We start from the raw sequence: 21,695 nt of genomic DNA on the forward strand, positions 1-21,695 counted from the left end.
CGGAAGAGAAGGCGGCGGGGCGGGGCGGCTGCGGGTGTTCTTGTTGTTCTCGGTGGGCGCCGCAGTAGCCATGAACGGCGTGGCGAACCCGCTGCTGGACAAGGAGGAGCATCCTCTGCAGCTGGGCGAAAGCTTCGAGCGGCACCCTAAAGCCTCCTTCCACACCATTCGCTGTGAGTGCCCGGCAGAGGCGGCGCTTACGGGCCAGGCCGGCGACCCCCAAAGCATCGGCTTGATTAAGCTGGCTTGGCCCCGTGTCAAAAGAGGGCCCTAACCGCGCTAGCCTATGCCTGCCTAACCGATAATTGAGTTCAGGGTGACTTACTCCCAGGTAAGTGGGTAGAGCAGCCTTCCCCAGCCTGGTCCACTCCTCTAAGGTTTGGATTACAACCTCCCATCCTGCTCAGCCAAGCGGCAGCCGCGTGCTGTGGTTTACCTGGGAGCGCACTATGTTGGGGTAGGCTTACCTACACTATTGTGGGAGTAAGCCCAATTGAACTCGCTTTATGATACACGGTTGATTTTAGTATTTGGAGAATTGCTTGCTTGCTTGTTTATTAGATTTATGTGCTTGCCCATCTCGTCTAAAGGCGACTCCAGGCAGTTTACAATAAATAAAACATATTAACACTAAAATTTATTTAAATTGATAAAGATGGGAAGGAAAGTTAACAGATGTACACAGGGAGGGGATGGGGTCTTACCTCAGTCCATTAACCACCTCCAGAATGACATGTTGGGGCCCAGATCAGATGTCAGAGCCAGGTTTTCAGGCCCTTTCCAAAGGCCAAAGGGATGGGTGCAAATCTCACCTGGAAGGGGATAATGTTCTAGAGGTTTTAATAGCTAATATCCACAGAAAGGCTTAATAGGGTTGGATAGTTTGTGGATCCCTGTGTTGTGAGAATTGAGCCAATTGTATTCTTGTGGTAATGAGGCCACTATGTTAAACCACCATATGGTTCATTTAGAGTAACATTAAAAAAAACATCACCCTTTCAAAACATTTTGGACAAAAGTGAGATGTGAATGTAGTAGTTGCTTTTATTTACTCAGGTTTAGTGTGCTGTGAGAATCTAAGTTAGGGGTGTCAAACTGCCGGCCCATGGGCCGGTTGCGTCATGCGGAGGCTGCACCCACCCCAGCTCTGGCAATGCGAAAGAAGTCACAATATGTCACAACATGTCACATGACACAGCGAGTTTGACACCCATGATCTAAGTGATATGGTTAATTGACAGTTTAGTATTATGCAAACCCAGGCAATTAGATTAAATCAGTTACCTATGTTTGTTAGTTATGGATTAGGCAAATCTAGCCCTACTTTATCTGTCCCTTCTGTAAAGAGTTTCACCTCTAGACATTTACTTGTGGGTTTTTTTCCTCACCAAAAAAAATAAATGAGAAAAACTTCATTTCTTCAGTTTCCAATCATAAAATAATTTTCAGTTTCATTTTCCAATTCCTCACCAATAAGTTTGAAGCATATGAGCAGCTTCTAAGATAAAAAGAAATGAAAACTAGCAAGGAATACCACAAGCCAATCAGTTCTCCCTCCAGATGTTCAACAGAAGAGATTCAAAAATTTGCTTCTGTTACTTCTCTAGCATACATTGAGCCAAGAGTTTGCTTGCATCCAGAAAAAGTGTGGTGACATAAAAGCAAAGCCAATTTTAAAAAGCTGCCCACAAACTCCGGCACTGGAAAAAAAAGATAAGAAAAAGAAAGAAGCTTATTGTAGGGCTGAGTTAGAAGAGTTTTTAACTCAGCCCTACACAGCCCTGATTTCATTAGATCCATAGTCCAGGATTTGCACAAAAGGTATATCTGGAGGGATCTTCAAACAAGAACAGTAAAACCTCAATTTCTGAGGCAGTTTACAATTCTTTTGAGTATCATCACATTAAGAAATATAACATGGCCCAGAGGACAGATTTTGCATAACAGGCAAATGACAAATATGGGCATTCATGTTTAATAAACACTCTAATTATTCTATTAAAACAAAATTTTATTGTATAATGTATAATTATATTATATAATTATATGTTGCACAATGTCATGTCATATCCAGAGACTTGATTTCAAATAAGAATACCCATATATGTGCTGTCTTGAGCTCTCAGAGAAAATGGCAAGATAAAAATTAAAAATACATTTAATAACATAGGACATTGATTAATATCTGTTTGCAGCACCAGGAAAGAATTGTGCCTTTTGTAGTTGCTGTCAATGCAAAATGTGCATCCAGTTGTCACCTCAGGCTGCTAATAGTAGACTGCATATTATAGATGCTTATTATATATAATGTTGGTTGTATTACATCAAGTTACTATTAAAGGAAGAGGAATATACCAGGCCTATACTGACAATCATTCTTGGAATTGTTGAAAAGACAAGGACTACAATAGAAACCTTTTGTTTCATAGCTAGAATCAGTCTTCGTTGCATTCTTAATAATTTTTGTGCTCTCAAACTAAGGTAGGGAGTATTATCTGAAAATAGTTATTTCTAGAAAAAAGTTGGTTCAGTTGGCCACTTATAGAATTGTCATTTAAAACAAAAACTGGCCTTACGAATGAACTTCAAAAAAAAAAGACTGGTCAAGGAAATTTTAAAAAATTAAGGCTTTTATTTTTATTTTTTATAGCAGATAATAGCTTTTTGAAAAAATGAAGTATGATGTGTTAGAATTTTTTGTGTTATTGGCTAACAAAGCACGACAGACCTAATTGCAGAAGAACATTATAATTTGGTAATTCAGTTTAATTCCTGTCTGCACATTCACTCTACTAAGCTGGTTCCAAAATTATTTGAATGCCAATGAAAACAATAAAATAAAATAAAATTAAAGTAGTAATGTGATTGTGTCTAAATAAATACTCATCAAGCATCCTTTATAATCTGATGTATGTTTAATATCAGTTATTGTATCCTCTAGATGATTTTAAACCAGCATCTATAGATACGTCTTGTGAAGGGGAGCTTCAAGTTGGTAAAGGAGATGAAGTCACAATTACATTACCACATATTCCTGTAAGTTTCCCATATCTCACATTGCAGATTTGCTTTCTGTGTCAAGGTTCCTACAAGCTTTGCTCTGAACTCTTCACATGTAGCCAAGGGAAACATGATATACTTCATAAAAACAATTTGTGGGAACTCAGACTTGCTTAAGAAAACACCATTTTTTAACGACTGTCTTTTGAATATGCTGTGCATACTTTGAGAAAGATTGCAAAGAAATACTTTGGCCTGACTATAAATACGACTTTTTACTGTATCATTGAAATAAGCACTTCTGATTTCCAGGCAAGCTTGAAGAAAGATGCTGCTGCATTAGTTTAATGCATCTTTATATAGGGCCTACAGTACTTTTTTCAAGCTTGTGTGGAATCTATATAAAGGTTAGTGTGTGTGCTTGTGAGATTTGTAATACTCTGATGTTTCAGAGCATGCACACCTCCGATAATCAACCTGAGACAAATATGTCAGAATCCTTCTCAATTTCTGGCAACTTTCTATATAGATGTTATATTTAAAACATTTTCATTGCCTAATATTATTTTGGCTATGTATGAATCCTAATGTGCATTGAAGTATTCATAAAGTAATATTTCTGAATTCTCTAGAACCACAGTGAGGGGGAAAAGTATTTGATCCTCTGCTGATATTGTATATTTGCCCACTGACAAAAGAAATGATCAGTCTATAATTTTAATGGTAGGTTTATTTTAACAGTGAGAGACAGAATAACAAAAAATCCAGAAAAACGCATTTTAAAAAGTTATAAATTGATTTGCATTTTAATGAGTGAAATAAGTATTTGACCCCTTCGTAAAACATGACTTAGTACTTGTTGGCAGTCACAGAGGTCAGACATTTCTTGTAGTTGGCCACCAAGTTTGCACACATCTCAGGAGGGATTTTGTCCCACTCCTCTTTGCAGATCATCTCCAAGTCATTAAGGTTTCAAGGCTGTCATTTGGCAGCTTGAACCTTCGGCTCCCTCCACAGAGTTTCTATGGAATAAAGGTCTGGAGACTGGCTAAGGCCACTCTAGGACCTTAATGTGCTTCTTCTTGAGCCACTCCTTTGTTGCCTTGCCTGTGTGTTTTGGATCATTGCCATGCCATGCTGTAATACCTCTCCACAACCCATTTTCAATGCCCCGGCTGAGGGAAGAAGGTTCTCACCCAAGATTTGACAGTACATGGCCCAGTCCATCGTCCCTTTGATGTAGTGAGGTTGTCCTGTCCCCTTAGCAGAAAAACACCCCCAAAGCATATTTCCACCTCCATGTTTGACGGTGGGGATGGTATTCCTGGGATCATAAGCAGCATTCCTCCTCCAAACACAGTGAGTTGAGTTGATGCCAAGGAGATTGATTTTGGTCTCATCTGACCACAACACTTTCACCCAGTTCTCTGAATCATTCAGATGTTCATTGGCAAACTTAAGGCTTGTACATGTGCTTCTTGAGCAGGGGGATCTTGAGCAGGATTTCAGTCCTTCACAACGTAGAGTGTTACCAATTGTTCTCTTGGTGACTGTGGTCCCAGCTGCCTTGAGATCATTGACAGGATCTTTCCGTGTAGTTCTGAGATGATTCCTCACTGCTCTCATGATGATTGAAACTCCACGAGGTGAGATCTTGCATGGAGCCCCAGACCGATAGAGATTGACAGTTATTTTGTGTTTCTTCCATTTGTGAATAATCACACCAACTGTTGTCACCTTCTCACCAAGCTACTTGGCGATAGTCTTGTAGCCCATTCCAGCCTTGAATAGGCCTACAATCTTATCCCTGACATCCTTGGACAACTCTTTGGTCTTGGCCATGGTGGAGAGTTTGGAATCTGATTGATTGCTTCAGTGGACAAGTGTCTTTTATACAGGTAACAAGCTGAGATTAGGAGCACTCCCTTTAAGAGAGTACTTCTAATCTCAGCTTGTTACCTGTATAAAAGACAGCTGGGAGCCAGAAATCTTGCTGATTGATGGGGCATCAAACACTTATTTCACTCAATAAAATGCGAATCAATTTATAACTTTTTTGGAATGCATTTTTCTGGATTTTTTGTTGTTATTCTGTGTCTCACTGTTAAATTAAACCTACCATTAAAATTATAGACTGATCATTTCTTTGATAGTGGGTAAATGTACAAAATCAGCAGGGGACCAAATACTTTTTTCCCCTCACTGTATGTTAAGTTCTGTAAATCTATTGATATTGAATATAAATAATATTGATGATATATTTGTTCCAGATATTGAATCATAACTAAACTTTCTGTTTGATTTCTTTATAAATTATATTCTCAACTATAAATAAAATATTTTGTTGCATTGCCTATCTGCATAGCGATAGAATATTTAATATGGTGTTTATAGTCACAAAGTTAGCCATATCAGTCTGCTGTAGCAAAATCAACAAATGTTTCTCTACTGGTTTATGACAATTGTCACTTCTAATTTCAGTTATTTCTTCTGTGTAACAGGCATAGTATACAGACAATTTTTCTTTGGAAAATTAGCAAATGAATAATCATTTTTGTAAATAGCAAGTTCTGTGTACTAATTTTGCCAAAGTAAATATGATTTCTTTCTTGCATCTAAAAATATAGCAACGACCTATCATAGAACAAAATATTAAGAAAATACAGATTAAAGCATAATCTTCTGAGTTGGATTTGAGACACTGATTATGCTATTTATTATATCTGTTTTTCTTACATATGCATAACTACCTGTTTAGATTTAAATATATTTTTATTTTTCTTCAATATCAGGGTTCTACGCCTCCAATGACTGTTTTCAAAGGAAACAAAAGGCCTTACCAAAAAGACTGTGTACTTATTATCAACCATGATACTGGGGAATATGTGCTTGAAAAGATAAGTAGCAGCATTCAAGTCAAAAAGACAAGGTAACACAGGCTCAAACATATGAGGCCAATATGGATCAGCATATAGTATAATTCAGGGGTGTCAAACTCAGTTTCACTGAGGGCCGCATCAGCATTGCGGTTGCCCTCAGGGGGCCAGGTGGGTATGGCCAGGGTGGGCGTGGCCTACTGGGTGGGCGTGGCTAGAGTGCCTATGGCCTACTGGGTGGGCGTGGCCAGCTCTACATCGTTTGCATCAAGAGTGCCTATGGGGTCCTGGGCAGGAGTGGGACAGATCTGAGTGAGGGTCTCTGGCAGAAGGAGGGTCTCTGGGCCAGGGCCAAGGCAGTGGGGGCCATTCCCTCACTGTTTCCAGGATGGCTTTGCGGGCCACATGAAACCACTTCGCGGACCGGGTCCGGCCCCCGGGCCTTGTGTTTGACATGTCTGGTATAATTCTTTTTGAAATAACTGTTCTTCTATCCCCTACTTTTATCTTGACTATATAAAATAATAAACATTAAATATCAGAATGGTGGAAAGAAATCTAGTCTAGTACATAGTCCATAACCTCCACTCTTAAATGAAATGGCTATTCCAAGAATATCCGATATGCTTTCTCTCCCTATTAGAACTTTAATCATCACTGATCTTATCCGTCTTTAATAAAGTTAGCAGAGGGATGACCTAGATGATATTTTAAATTTTAAAAAATTAATTCTTGGGAAACTTTAGCTGGTACTTAATTCTTGCTTCTTCAGTTGAAAGAATGGGAATTTAGCAGTTCCATAAATGGTACATTGGTATTATTTATTTAATCTTTAAGATTTATTAAGATCAGAGAGAATGAGAGAATAGAAATTAGATTTTATTTATTTGTTTGTTTATATTTCATATTTCTAAGCTTCCCATTTCTCTCAAAGACTGTACCAATCCTAGTTCCATAATTCCCTCAAGCTACAAAGAAGGATTAGAATTGGAAGAACTCCTCTGCATAGCCACAAAGGAGAAGCAATATGAGGAAACAGAAGTATGAAGAGCGGACCCAATTACTCTTACAGAAATCTCCACACACATAAATTCACCACTTTTTGTACTATTTTAATTATAACTGGCAGAATAGCCAACAAAATCAACAGTTTTGGAACAGGCAGGAGTTGGGGAGAGACAGCCGCCTTTGATATATTAGATATAAAGGTTCTTTGTCTGAAAGGGAAGACCCAAGATTATACTGGACGTATTTCTAATATGAAAACAGTAGTAAGGGTTTCTTAAAATAAATAATGTGACTCAAACTAAATTAAGGGTATGGTAAGTTATGGAAAGCAACTACATATTATACATGTTATCTGTTTTAAATATTTCCTTTCAGAGCTGAAGGCAGCAGTAAAATCCAAGCACGGATAGAACAGCAATCTGCTCGAGCTGCACAATCTTCCAGCCAGTTCAGAGCTCCAATAAAGCCTGCAGCTGGACCTAAAACATCCCCACTGAAAGACAATCCTTCACCAGAGCCTCAATTGGATGACATTAAGAGAGGTAGAACACTTACTATAGCCTGCCTACTGTCTGAGATGGAAAGAAAATTTATTACTCCCCCTTGTAAGTTTTCTTCAGTATATTTTTCCAATGGCAGGAACACAGCTTATAACCTTCAACAGCCAGTCACCTTACAATTATATTAGTTGAAACCAAATGTAATTTAATTAAAACTGTGACATCTTTTAAAACCATGGACTATCTGGGGTGGGCTAAATAACTGAGAGCCAATGGAGCATTATATTTAAGTTAAAATTAGAATTTCAATCCTAGGGCAAAATCAACCATATAGAATTAGAATTGCAGGGGCAAGTGCTATCTAAATAAGTTTGAATTTCTTGAGAAAACTCAGGCTATATTTTTAATGAATAAATAAACGTTTAAGAAATGACCCTCCTATTTTTACTCTAGAACTAAGAGCTGAGGTTGAAATTATTGAGCAGATGAGTAGCAGTAGTGGCAGCAGTTCATCTGATTCTGAGAGTTCCTCTGGGAGCGGTGATGAAACTTCCAGCAGTGATGGGGGTGAAACTGCACATCCTTCTCCTTCTCAGCAGTGTAACAACAAGAATGTGGTTGCCAATGGTACTGGCAGGGCACAAGGCAACAATCAACTCATGAATACTCTCAGTAAGTATTTTCACTAAGTAGCCATCATACAACATAAATGCAACCTGGAAATTATAAGAACTATAGACCAAGATTTCACAAGAGCAACATGCTCAGGAAGGCTGCTCTAAGTACAAGTTGTCCTCATTCCTGGGAGATAACGGTACTGAAATAACAAAATTTTTCATCTTTGGGAATTGGGGTTGAGTCTGTGGTTGACCTCCCATAAGGGTTGTCTGTGTAGTGATCTTTATTCGCTCCTTTTTCATGCCCAATTGAAATGCATCCCATTGGATCAGCTCAGTCAGGAGGGCTCCATGTGGCTCCCTTTAGGTAACTAGCCTCTTTCAAGTGACTTACTGTGGGAACAGTCTTCAATCAGCACTGGCATTCAAGAAGCCCATAAGATGGTGATGCTGCCTACAACTTGTTTGCATTAATTTCTGTCAGGCTACTGGATGTCAATGCTGCCCACACACAACTTATGGAAATCAGTAATTATATGTGAACAGGATGAGCACATTTGAGAAGTTGGTCCACAGACATCCTGCAACAACTGCAGGCAGTAGAGAAGCCAGCATAAACCATATGGTGTAAGAAGGGCAGCTCCCATCATCAGCCAGGAAAGCAATTTGAAAGGAGCTAAAAGTCACAAAGAAGCTACTTAGAGCCTCACAATCAAGCTGCAACTAAGTGAAAAAGAAATGCAGGCATCTTGCTTAGATGATATAATTCTTTCAAAAATATATTTTACGCATCCACAAAAGCTTGACTGCTTTTTTGACATAATGTAACATTTGCACCTTTTTGCAGGTACAAAAATGTTTGTAGGCTTGGTTTCTATAATTGTGAATATAAGACTGCAGATAACAAGTGACATTTGTATTCACAAACACACTTGTTTTCTGTTGAGTCCTTGCTGTTCTCTGAATTGTTTCTTTGCTTGTAGATGTTTCATTACTTAGTTAAGTAATAGCAATAGCATTTAAACTTGTATACCACAATTTAGTGCTTTACAACACTCTCTAGATAGTTTACAATATAGAAGCATTATCTGCATATTGCCCCAACAATCTGGATCCTCATTTTACCATCCTTAGAAGGATGGAAGGCTCAGTCAACCTTGAGCCCCATCAGGCTCAAACTCCAGGCTGTGGGTAGAGTTTGCCTACAGTACTTCATTTTAACCACTGCTCCATCGGGACTGTCTCATAAGATCATCGGTTCCTTGACTAGGATATTATTTCTGCTTGATTGTTTGTCTGGTATTCCTTCTTTTCCGGATATAAACTGCTGGAGAGAATGTGTTCTGGTCTTTTTGTTTCCTCCTTAGTTTTTTTTTTACCATCTCTTGAATTATTTGTAAATGTGATTCTCTATATATATCTTTAATGGCTGATTTGTCTGAATGCTGAGCTTCCAGGAATTCTCTAGATATTTTGGATTTAGCTTGGTCTAGGATGCTTGGTCTAGGATGCGGTGGCTCAGTGGGTTAGGACGCTGAGCTTGTTGATCAGAAGGTCGGCAGTTTGGCGGGTCGAATCCCAAGTACCGCATAACAGAGTGAGTGCCTGTTACTCGTCCTAGCTTCTGCCAACCTAGCAGTTCGAAAGTACGTAAAAAATGCAAGTAGAAAAATAGGGAGCAGTACAGTGGGAAGGTAACAGCGTTCCGTGCGCCTTTGGCGTCTAGTCATGCCGACCACATGACCACGGAGACGTTCTCAGACAAGCGCTGGCTCTTCGGCTTTGAAACGGAGATGAGCACCGGCCCCGAGAGTTGGAAACGACTAGCACATATGTGCAGGGGAACCTTTACCTTTACCTTTAGGATGCTCACAGTTTCTCAGTCAAAGCTATGATTGAGTCTGTCCACATGACATTAAGGTGTATCTTTTAACTATTAGTTGGTGTTCATGGATGCACTCTGCTGGTCTTCTTGTTGGTCCATCATAAAGGCTGTTATTTCTGTAAGCAAACAATCAAGCTCAGAGAGCACCCAAGGACTTCACAGTTCAACCTTAAGCTAAATGTATTCTCTTCTGTTGGAAACACTTATTTTCCTTTTCCAACACATACTTTATTTTTCCCTTTATACACTTAATAGTTAATCTTTAAGGGACGCGGTGGCTCAGTGGGTTAGGACGCTGAGCTTGTCAATCAGAAGGTCGGCAGTTTGGCGGGTCGAATCCCAAGTGCCGCGTAACAGAGTGAGCGCCTGTTACTCGTCCCAGCTTCTGCCAACCTAGCAGTTCAAAAGCACGTAAAAAAATGCAAGTAGAAAAATAGGGACCACCACGGTAACAGCGTTCCGTGCGACTTTGGCATCTAGTCATGCCAGCCACATGACCATGGAGACGTCCTCGGACAGGCGCTGGGTCTTCGACTTTGAAACGGAGATGAGCACCGGCCCCTAGAGTCGGAAACGACTAGCACGCATGTGCGGGGGAACCTTTACCTTTACCTTAGTTAATCTTTATGTCATGATTTTTTATAGATAGTAATGACTTGCATTTTTCAGCATGACCTCATAACTTAGAGCAGTTGTTGGTCTGACTGATTCAGATCTAGTCTAAAGAAACTGATACTAACAGTACATGCAGTTGCTTTAGTTCATATTAGTTCAAAGTCCCATTACTGGGTCAAGTCTGATGAAGCCAATAAAAAACTTAAACTCTAGTTGTACACAAGTTTATTAAAGAAAATTATGAGCTTGTGATTTGCATAGGAATCATTGCAACATTTGGGCTTCTTGTGAATCATGCCAAAGAACACTGGAAACAGAAATAATAGAACTCCGGTCTTCAGTATACATATCAGAACTAATCCACTTGGAGTAAACTCTTTAATGGTCTTATAAAATTGCTGCCTATTTTTGCTCTCTTATGTCTCTGATAGCTAACATTTCATAATTCATCAATGTAGAACTTAATTCAAAATTAAGACAATTCTCTTTTTTTTAACAACAGGAAATGACTTGCAGTTGAGTGAATCTGGGAGTGACAGCGACGATTAAATTAGGTTTGCTGCTTTTGTTTCCTGTTATATAGAAATGCAGATTTAATGAAGAGTAATACAAAAGTGGTAACTGACTTACTAGAACCCATCTATATAAATAGAATTGTTAACATTATGTGACCTGAAGGGAAATGTTCTTGGAGCAGAACTGTCCTCTGTTTATTCTATGTATAAATTAAGTCTATTGTAGTATAATCTTTTAACTTTTTTCAGTAGGTGTGAATAATTTTAATCTAAAACTGAAATCTTATCTTCAGACATGTCATATACCATAACCTGTAAAAGGTAATCATCTTGATGAATTCTAATCAGGTTCTTGCTTGAGTCCCTTGAAAATTTAAAGCAAAAGTTATTTGTAAGGTAGATATCAATCATTTTAAAAAGAAATACATAACTTTGATATTCAATGAGATATCAAAATAAGAATGATAGCACCTAAATTTCATAAGTTTAAGGCAGGGGTACAAAATTATACAAGTGGATATTTGTGGTGAATAAAAATTCCCTTGTGACAAGGAAAGTTTAATCATCTAGGGGAAAAAACCACTCTCACCTTGCTCCCATTTTTTTCAGGCTGTCTTGAATATATTTTACACTATAAACAAAGGCTATATACACTATAAACAGGCTAGCTAACAGAGTTTCTCAAAGACTAGTTGTGAGCTGTAAGGATTTACTAGGGCTTTTTATTTTTGCAGGAAATTTATATAGTCATTTATGCACAAATGGCCATTTGTGTGCAAATAAAAAACATACAAATGTCATATTATTACTTATGCAAATATTTCAAATTGGGCATTTATGTCTGCTATCCTAGTATTGAAGAAGCCAGTATTATTTAGTGCTCCATACTGCCAAGTACAATTGAATTAACGTTACGTGTGCGAGATATATAACATTTCTGTGGATAGAAATGATAATTGTAAGATTTTCTTGTTTACTAATATTTAGTGCATATAGCATAGAATGATAAGGTCTGAAACTTCAGATGATATAAAAGAAATACTGTTTCATATTGATCTTGGAACAATTGCTAGCCAATCTTATTGCTAACAAGATTTTTGTTTCAAACACTGATAAGTCTCATCTGTCAAGCTGCTTTGGTTAGAAGAAGAGACAACCCTTCATATATTGTTTCCTAATGAAGTATTTTAAACTTCATACATGCTTTGTACTAAATACAGCTAACCCATTTATACAATAATTTGAAACAAAAAGCAGAAAATTAATGCAGAAAAAATATTTCACCAATGAAATATTTCTTGAGAATTTCATGAGTTAAAAGTACCAAATTGTTTTTCAAGTTTAATTTAGTTTATCTATAGTTACTGTCCCATATTTTCAAATTACTAATATAGAAAATATTTTTGAGCAATTTACTTGTTAGCAACCTTAGTAAGAAGCATATCCAGCAATCTCCTACAATTTAGGCTGCATATTATCAAGATTGGTTTTAAGGGAATGAATATTAAAATGTGTGACTTCATTTTAATTTTATTATTGTTTTAAAAAGGGGACTAAGCAGACAAAGATTATTATTATTGTTGTTACTGGAATAAAAGTGCCTTGTGTTTAAATCAGATCTAGTTTTCCTCTCAAAAGTTCTACTGTTTTGTCCCACACAAGCAACAGAGTTCTTTATATGCCAGTGCAAAGACATGGACTCAGTAGGCTGAAAAAATGATCTCATACCTAGTGACAAGTGAGAAACAAAGAGTTACAAGGCAAAACAGGCACAGTAAATATTTGTGTCTCTTTGGCTTCACATAGCAGCAGTAGCTATTGTGAAGACTGTGAAATTGACTGGCATAAGTCAGTGCTCTGAATGACATCATAGCTTTCAGTTGTAGTATGAATTTTTCATAGACTCCTTGTCTAGAACTAACAAACAAATGGGGGGGAAACAAATTTATCATCAGGGCTATGAACCATTCATGACTGTCCAAATTCAGAATGAAGGGGATGTTCATTTTTGTTTTGACTGGCAAGTTGTATGCTATTAAGGCTGCAATGAATTCTCAGAACAGGATTCATATTTTCCCACAGCGTTCCAAGATGAGGTCATGATATTTGACAAAAGCAAGACAAATTGTTCTGGTTAATAAATATATAAATATTAATATGGCTTCAACGCTATATGTACTTAAATGTACTTCTTCAAAAGTCAGCTTAATTAGGGTCTTTTTAAAAATGAACTTTATCATGGAATTTCAATTATTTTATAGAGGCATGCAAATAGTAAACTGAAGGAAAAGAATACTTCAACAGGGCTGAAGCGTTTTCAAACTATTCACGGTCCATAACACTTGCACAGGAGATGCTCTTTTGATTCCTAAAGAGAATTCTTGTGATTCATGTAGCCATATGTGATTTAAAAGCATGACTATTGAGACAACTGAAGTGTTTAACAGTTCAAGTATTAAAGGAATAAAAATAGGAATGAAATGGAATCTAAGAAGTATAATACATTATTTTTGATGTTATTTTGCCTCAGATGTACTTGTATCATCAATCTATATTTGTTTATATTTCTGTATTTTGGATTATATTATTTGTAACATTTTGTAGTTTTGTGTTTTAAAATTTATTTAAATAAAAGAATAAGCTTCAGCAGCACAAACACTAACAGAGCTTTCTCTCTTGTTAGAACTCATCTGACCTTTTTGAACTTAATACCCTTTATACTGTTTTACACAATACAATACTGTTTTATACAGTACTGGTTTGAATACCTTAACCATAGTGAAAAATTGTTACTCAGTATTATTTACACATGAATGCACAATCTTAGATATACATGTGGTCCTGACCCAGAAACACAAGAATTGTTACAGCTTTGTAGTGTGCACATCACAGATTTAACAATATAGTTGTATTGGTCTTTGATCAAGTTGGCATGATTAACCGAATCACAAATACCAGCATTTTCCATAGATATCAAAGCTAGGATAATTAGTATACAGCATAAGAATGGAGACAGGGATTGGAAGCATTAGAGACATCCACAGCATCCATTTAGCTGGCTGTGCGAACGTTAGTTCACAGTAGTTGACATACTGTGAAACAAACTAGGTTTCGGTACAAAAATCTAGCTGTAGACTAGAAAAATATTCCTGATTTATCAAAGATAAATCTTGTTCTGTATTTTGCCCACCAGTAGTATTAAAATCCGATGTCCAAATGGCGCAGTGGTTAGAATGCAGTATTGTAGGCTAACTTCCGACTGCCAACAGTTCGATCCTAACTGACTCAAGGTTAACACAGTCTTCCATCCTTCTGAGGTTGATAAAATGACCCAGATTGTTGGGGGCAATATGCTGATTCAAATATGCTTCTGTGACAAAGAGGCCCAACATTAATTCAGCCTTCCATCCTTCTGACGGTAAAATGAGGACCCAGATTGTTGGGCAATATGCTGACTGTAAATCACTTAGAGAGGGCTGTAAAGCACCATGAAGCAGTATATAAGTCTAAGTGTTATTGCTATTAAAGGTTTTTTGCAACTGAATTGTATAACATTATCTTTACCTAAATACAAAATGTAATGAGCTTTGAAGCTTTGCCTCAAGGTTGCTTGCAATCAGCCATACCCTGTCAGGTATTGTTGTGATTATGTTAATCTTTGATGATTTATGTTTACTGCAGGAGTATTTGGCTTGCCCACCTGAAAGTGGGCAGTTAATCCTGATGAATCCAAGGACCAGACACCCATAAAAATTTTAGGAGTCCTATGATCTGTTTACCATTATAACATGGTTAACAAGGTACAACATTTTCTCCTTCCCCAAATGGTGCAAAAGGAAAGGTGATATGGTATGGAATTGGAAAGAAGATGCTTTCAATGAAGTAAAACGTAATTCAATAAAGTGTATAAGTTCCAGATCAAGGGAATCTTTTAGAACTGACAGCAGGAGTCATAGAGCAGAGCTCCCCAACCTTTCCAGGTTGGTGGCCCGGAGGGAGGGAGGAGCAGAGAAATGTGCGCAGTGCACACACATCACTGCTGCTAGCACCCATGCGCAAGTGGGCCACTAATGCCTGCATGATGCTGGCAGCAGTGCTAGCGCCCCCATGCGTGCACAAATGGGGCTGCTAGCGCGAGTGAGGAGGGTGCATGCACATGTGCGCGCACTTGTTAGCCATTTCCACGGCCCAGTGGCCAAGAGGCCACGAACCAATACCAGACCGTGGCCCACAGGTTGGGGACCCCTGTCATAGAGGATAACCATACAAGGGATCTGGCAAACCAACTCAAATCAGAAAAAGCAGCCTATAGAGTTTTTGTTACAGCTATTCAAAAGTTCAGAAATATTCCATACTTCAATACGGTATGAAGTAGTATATAAGTCTAAGAGCGCTATTGCTGTTGATATAATCAATTTGCAAAATCCTTCGGGGTATGGTGAGGTTACATAAATTCATAAAGGTAAATGTCAAATATCAATCTATAACCATAAACCCATTTGACAGGAAGAATGTGCAAGTCATCTGAAATAACTAATTACAACCAATTGGTGCTCAAAACTAATTGATGGGCAAAAATGTTTTGGTGGGAAAAAGGAACAAGAGCCAAAAATTTAATAGCTCTATTCACACAAAAATTGAGCTGTAATGATTGTACAAACCATTTAAATTGTCACAAATGGATTTAATTTTAGCTTCAGACTAATGCCTTTCAGTTACCTGTGTCACATAAACAATGTTGAGAGAATGAAGCACTAATCACCTCTGCTTTTGAAAAGTATCCCCAGAAAGGCAGCATAAAATGAGACTCTACTCTGCAGTTTCTTTTCCTTCTCCTATTTAGTGTAGCCTCATATATCTTGGAAAAACATATGTTACAAGGGAGTGGAGGTGAATTAAGCCACCATCCATCCAAGTTTATCCACAATCTTACTAAATCTTATTGGGTCACTGAATTGTCCATTTATCCCCATTCACGAGGAAGAGGAGCAGGCCACATCAATTCCCAGTCTCTGAATCTCACTGCACCATCAACAATGGAGCAGTATCTTTCAGGGGCACAATACACATTTTTGCTCCTGAGACCTCATCACTACTCTCTACCTCCCATTGTTTGATCCTGAAACAACACCTAATGAAAAGTTCTGCTTGCTTCACCAAAAATGTGGTTTCTCTAAAAATCAGTTGACCCATTAGACTGCAAATAACAGCTGTATCTGAAAAATTGAATATTGGAGTTTTATCAGCCTCTCAACAAGGAGAAATTGCTTTTATTTTTAAAAAGTGCCAAAAATAAATTAATGTGCATTTTTTATAAAAATTAATGCATTGCTAATCTTGATACTCCATGCAATCAACATTTAGAGCTATTATGAAAATATAGCAGAGAAAAAAGTACCCTCTAGATAATCTGCATGTAATGAGAGTAATGGGAAATTTGAGTTTTATTCAAATAAACTTTCTCAGTTACTAAAGCTAAAAAAAAAAATTACACGCATCTGTGAACTGCACTTGGTTCTTTTGGTTCCAGAGGTAATAAGCACACTAGTAAATAAAAGGATTTTAGGCTTTATTATTAGTTCAAGCAAACAGAATTAAAAGCATACATAACAAGATAACACCCAAATCTCTTAAAGGCTGCCAGAAGTTCCTTAACAATGACAGTACATATGCTATCAACAGTACTTAGTGCTCAGTTCCATTGCAGAAGCTCCCCAATTAACAACAATCCTAAAGGTTTTATCAAAACTTGGCACTGTGATTTCATGGCCCTACGTTCAGGAGACTGGAATACCTTACCTTGACTTACCTTGACACATGAATCTAGGATGGGAATAAAAAGTCTGAAATTTTTGCAGCAAGAGAAGCTTTGAAAATACATGAAGATTTCTCCCCCTTCTCCTTTGTTCAGCAAGCAAGAGTGGAAAAGAAGTCTAGTTCTAAATTAGACCTTAATATGAAGGAGAAATCAAAATATCTAAGTAACTTTTCAAAATAACAATGCTCTTCCCACATTGCCACTACATTTCACCTCTGACATATTGTAATTTCTCTCCATATTTTTTTCTTTGCATGATTTCCAAGTCTCCAAATAATAAATGGTACATTTTCATAGAAACATTTAACTTTAACATATGGAATACATATCTATATAGCTATTAGAAAAATAATTACTGGATGCTATGCCAAATTTAAAATATTGATTATAGTTGGGCTCCATTCTAAAAACACTTTGCAAGCAGTCCTACACTTATGACCATAATTGAGCCCAACATTTCTGTTGCTAAGCAAAACATTTGTTAAGTGAGTTTTGCCCCATTTTACAATCTTTCTTCCCAGAGTCATTAAGTGAATTAATGAAGTTGTTTTAAGTTAGTAAGATGTCTATTAAGTGAATCTGGCTTCTCCATTGACTGCTTTACAGAAGATCGCAAAAGGTGATCACATGACCCTGGGACACTGCAACAAACCTAAATATGAGTCAGTTGCCAAGTGTCTGAATTTTGCTAATTTTTCTACAGGGAAGCTGCAATGGTCATGTGAAAAATGATCATAAGTCACTTTTTTCAGTGCCGCTTTAAATGATCACTAAACAAATTGTTGTAAGTTAAGGACTACCTGTATTAAACTTCTACAGCAACCTGAAGACCTGGCTCTTTGAGCTTTCCGGCCAGGACTGAGAATTTTAATTTTAACTTATTATAATTATAATTGGGTTTTAATTGGAGCTATAGGCGTTTTATATTTTAAGGATAATTTATTTTAATTGTTATTAACTTTTTGTATTTGTAGTGTTATTTTAATTACCTTGTGAACCGCCCTGAGTCCCATGGGAGAAGGGCGGTATATAAGTTCAATAAATAAATAAAATAAATAAATCTGGAGATATAGTGGTCTTGTTTGGTGTTCTAAAACTGGATGCAAGATGAACAAACAGCATTCTTACTTAATGACACCTGTTCCTCCCTAGCTGATAGCAGATAGAGGGTCCCAATTACTGCTAGGACATCAGCAATTGTACTAATGCTCATGTATTCGTAAATTAGAACAAATGCAGCTATTTTAACAATCAGTTATTGAGTCATACGTTCAATATCTTTGTGACCCCAATTATCTGTGAAAGCTATTGTAATCTAAAATATACACAACAGCTTCAAAGAAAATTTTTCTAGAAAACAGAAGATAGAAAATAGTTGGAAACAATAACACATTTATCCACGCTGATCCTTTAAGGTATTAAGGTATATTCTTTGGGCTATCCATCCCTTTCACTTGGCAAAAATAGCTCTTGCAAAACATTGCTGTCCCTAAAGTTATCTTCTATAATCTGGGTGCCAAACACCTGGAATCATTTATAAACAAACCAGACCTGAGAACAATCCAGTCATACTATACTATACCATAAATCTACAGCTATACTATAAATCTACAGGTCCAGAGATATAGCCCAATTGCTTTTTGAGTGCCCGTGGTTAGACATTTATATATTAAAGCCAAAGTGAGGGCATCAAAATAATTTGCAAAGGAGAGGGCAAATATAGTTTACCAATTGCTTTTTTCAGCCAATTAATATTTTCCAGAGGCTTGTTAATAACCTCTTCCAGGAACATGACAGGTCCCCAAGTTACCATTTATATAGTGATAAATAAGCTTTTGTTATAAATACGCTTTTCATTTCACCAAAGCAGAGACTTAAATTGACCTCAACATCCTTTTTCTGTTCTAGAGTCACTTATCCATCCCTACATTGGGTGCTGTTTTAACTATGATTGGGTTTATTTCTTCCATATATTGTAGTACATAATTACCACCTATTGCGTTTTTCAACAGGACATACTGTACTTCTGCACTTTTGAACAGCTTTAACCAAAACTCTATAGGCCACTTTTTCTGATTATAGGTTTCCACAGATCCCTTGTATGGTTATCTTCTATGACTCTTGCTGTCAGTTACACATTTTACTTCATTGAAAGCATCTTCTTTCCAATTCCATACCATACCACCCTTTCCTTTTGCACCATTTGGGGAAGGGGAAAAAGTTGTACCTTGTTAACCATATCGTAATGGTAAACAGACTATAGGACTCCTAAATTATCATGGATGTCTGGTCCTTGGACTCATCAGGATTAACTGCCCACTCTCAGGTGGGCAAGCCAAATACTCCTGCAGTAAAGATAAATCATCAAAGATTAACAGAATCACAACAATACCTGACAGGGTATGGCTGATTGCAAGCAACCTTGAGGCAAAGCTTAAATAGCTCACTACAATTATACAATTCAGTTGCAAAAAACTTTAATAGCAATAGCACTTAAACTTATATACCGCTCCATAGGGCTTTACAGCCCTCTCTAAGCGATTTACAGAGTCAACATATTGCCCCCAACAATCTGGGTTCTCGTTTTATTGACCTTGCAAGGATGGAAAACTGACTTAACCTTAAGCCAGTCAGGATCAAATTCCTGGCAATGAGCTGAATTACCTTGCAATACTGGATTCTAACCACTGCACCACCACAGCTCCTAATGCCATTTATTTCCCCTATAACTTTCGAAAATCAAGAGCTGCAAAGCTGGGAAGAAGAAAATGTATACATGTTTAGTATTGAACTGCTTCCCTAATCAAAAGTTGTTATAAAATGTTTGTTAGACCATATTAATCTATGGAGTCTGTATCAAACATTGTCTTAAATATATTTTATTTTCTGCTTTATTTATCATGTGCTATGCTGAGGGACAAATGAAATCTAATAAACTTCTATAATCCATGTAGAGTTTAAAAACTAAAACATATGAAGCTGCTGCCTCTTCTTTCTGATCACCTGCATTTATTATCAGTGAGAACTTTCCTCTTTCTTCACTTCAAAATACATTGAACTTTCCTCCTCATTGTTTGGGACTTTTTTTTATCTGGTCAGTGGTCTTACTTTCCTGATTCCCTCTTACTGCTGCCATAAGCAGAGCCACCTGTAACTTAAATTTCTTTCTTCTAGACCCAGCCTCTCCTCCCTTTTCTGCCTCTCTTCCAAGAGCCTACACTATTGCAGGACAGGGTGAGATTATAAATTTATAGTTTACTTTCATGGGTTCTCAGTAAATTGATCTAATTCAGAGACATGTCAGAAGTAAAAGCACCCGAAAGCAGGACAAGAAGCAACGGATGGGAACTAGTCAAGGAGAGAAGCAACCTAGAACTAAGGAGAAACTTCCTGACAGTTAGAACAACTAACCAGTGGAACAACCTGCCTCCAGAAGTGGTGAATGCTCCAACACTGGAGGTTTTTAAGAAGAGACTGGACAGCCATTTGCCTGAAATGGTATAAGGTTTCCTGCCTGAGCGGGGAGTTGGACTAGATGACCTCCAAGGTCCCTTCCAACTTGTTGTTGTTGTTGTTATTATTATTATTATTATAACATTGTCTATTCTCACATTCTTTTGACAACATTGGGCTGGCGATTTTCCCATAATGTGTGTGTGTGTGTGTGTGTGTGTGTGTGTTTTGAGTCAGTCGTGATTCTTAGCATTGTTGGCAACTTTTTCAGAAGCGGTCTATCATACCTCGTTCCTAAAGCTGAGAGACCATGACTAGCCCCAAATCATCAATTGGATGCTCTGAAAAAAGACAAATCCGAACTCAGTTTCTATCCAGGTACTTTTAATTACTACACCAGACTGGCTCCTAGTAAAATTGTTGGCCCTTTCTTTTTTTTTTGGTTTTAAAAGAAAGGAAGGAATAAAAAAGACACCTTTGACAAAAATGCCACTTCTTTGCAATGACAAGGAGTTCCAAATTCATACAGTGAATTATACCTTAAAGCTCATAAAGCAAGAACATAGCAAACTTCATTTCTTCTTGTTTTGTCTAAAATGTCCTCAGATGCATTGCTAAAGACAAAAAATACATTAATCAACCAGCTTCTTTTACATACTATATAAAATTTCCAGGCACTGCTGCTGCCTGTGGTGGGATATGCTTATTTAATTTTATACAGTTTTAAGTTTGGAAGGTAACATATCTGTTTTTGGCACACTTTTTAAAAGAAGTTTCATGAAATTGGATTCTCTTTGCTGAGAACTCTCTCCCTCTTTAGCCACTTAAGAGGCTTGGGAACATTTCTCTCGGTACCCTATATACAAGATACAGGAGGTTATAACACTGATAGTTGCCCTATCAGCATTATATAACCCTGTGCTGGGCTCAGCAGTGCCAGCAAAGAACTTAGCATACAGCAAGGGACTCCTTTCATAAAGTGGTCCTCATCCCAGCTGTGAGACATTGAGCATCAGGTCTTGTAAACCTTGGCTGCTAAATCCCTGCCTGTATAACTATTCCTCTTAATTAATCCATTGCCTCTCTAATGGAATGACATGAAGGCATCTGCTCTTGGCAGCTGGGTTTCTGTACTGTATAGTCAGTATACACCAATCAAATAAGGATGCTTCTGTAGTGGCATTAGGCAATCTCAAATATTGGTTAATCAAAAGGTCTTTAGATCAAAGGTCACCAACCTTTCTCAGTTGGCGGGAAAGGGAGGGGCAGCATTTTATGTGCGTGCGTGTACGCATGAATGGGGCCGCGAGCACATGCGTGATGCAAACAGGGTGGCACTAGCACCCACATGATACTCACTAGCCCTGCCCCATTCTTGGGTGGTGCAGTGCCCTGTTTTTGCATGGCG

At 37.7% G+C, this 21,695-nt stretch overlaps 1 protein-coding gene across 1 annotated transcript; it reads left to right on the plus strand.

Annotated features, from left to right (window-relative positions):
- Nucleotides 1-6: 6 nt before the first annotated feature.
- EAF1 (ELL associated factor 1) lies at nucleotides 7-20,234 on the plus strand. Its single transcript, XM_083376684.1, has 6 exons — nucleotides 7-173; nucleotides 2,942-3,036; nucleotides 5,793-5,929; nucleotides 7,260-7,426; nucleotides 7,838-8,056; nucleotides 11,004-20,234. Exons 1-6 carry the CDS (start codon nucleotides 71-73, stop codon nucleotides 11,048-11,050), a joined length of 768 nt encoding a protein of 255 aa, XP_083232810.1. The 5' UTR covers nucleotides 7-70; the 3' UTR covers nucleotides 11,051-20,234.
- Nucleotides 20,235-21,695: the final 1,461 nt, after the last annotated feature.

Source organism: Vipera ursinii (genome assembly GCF_947247035.1).
Source record: "Vipera ursinii genome assembly, chromosome: Z".
Classification (NCBI taxonomy): domain Eukaryota; kingdom Metazoa; phylum Chordata; class Lepidosauria; order Squamata; family Viperidae; genus Vipera; species Vipera ursinii.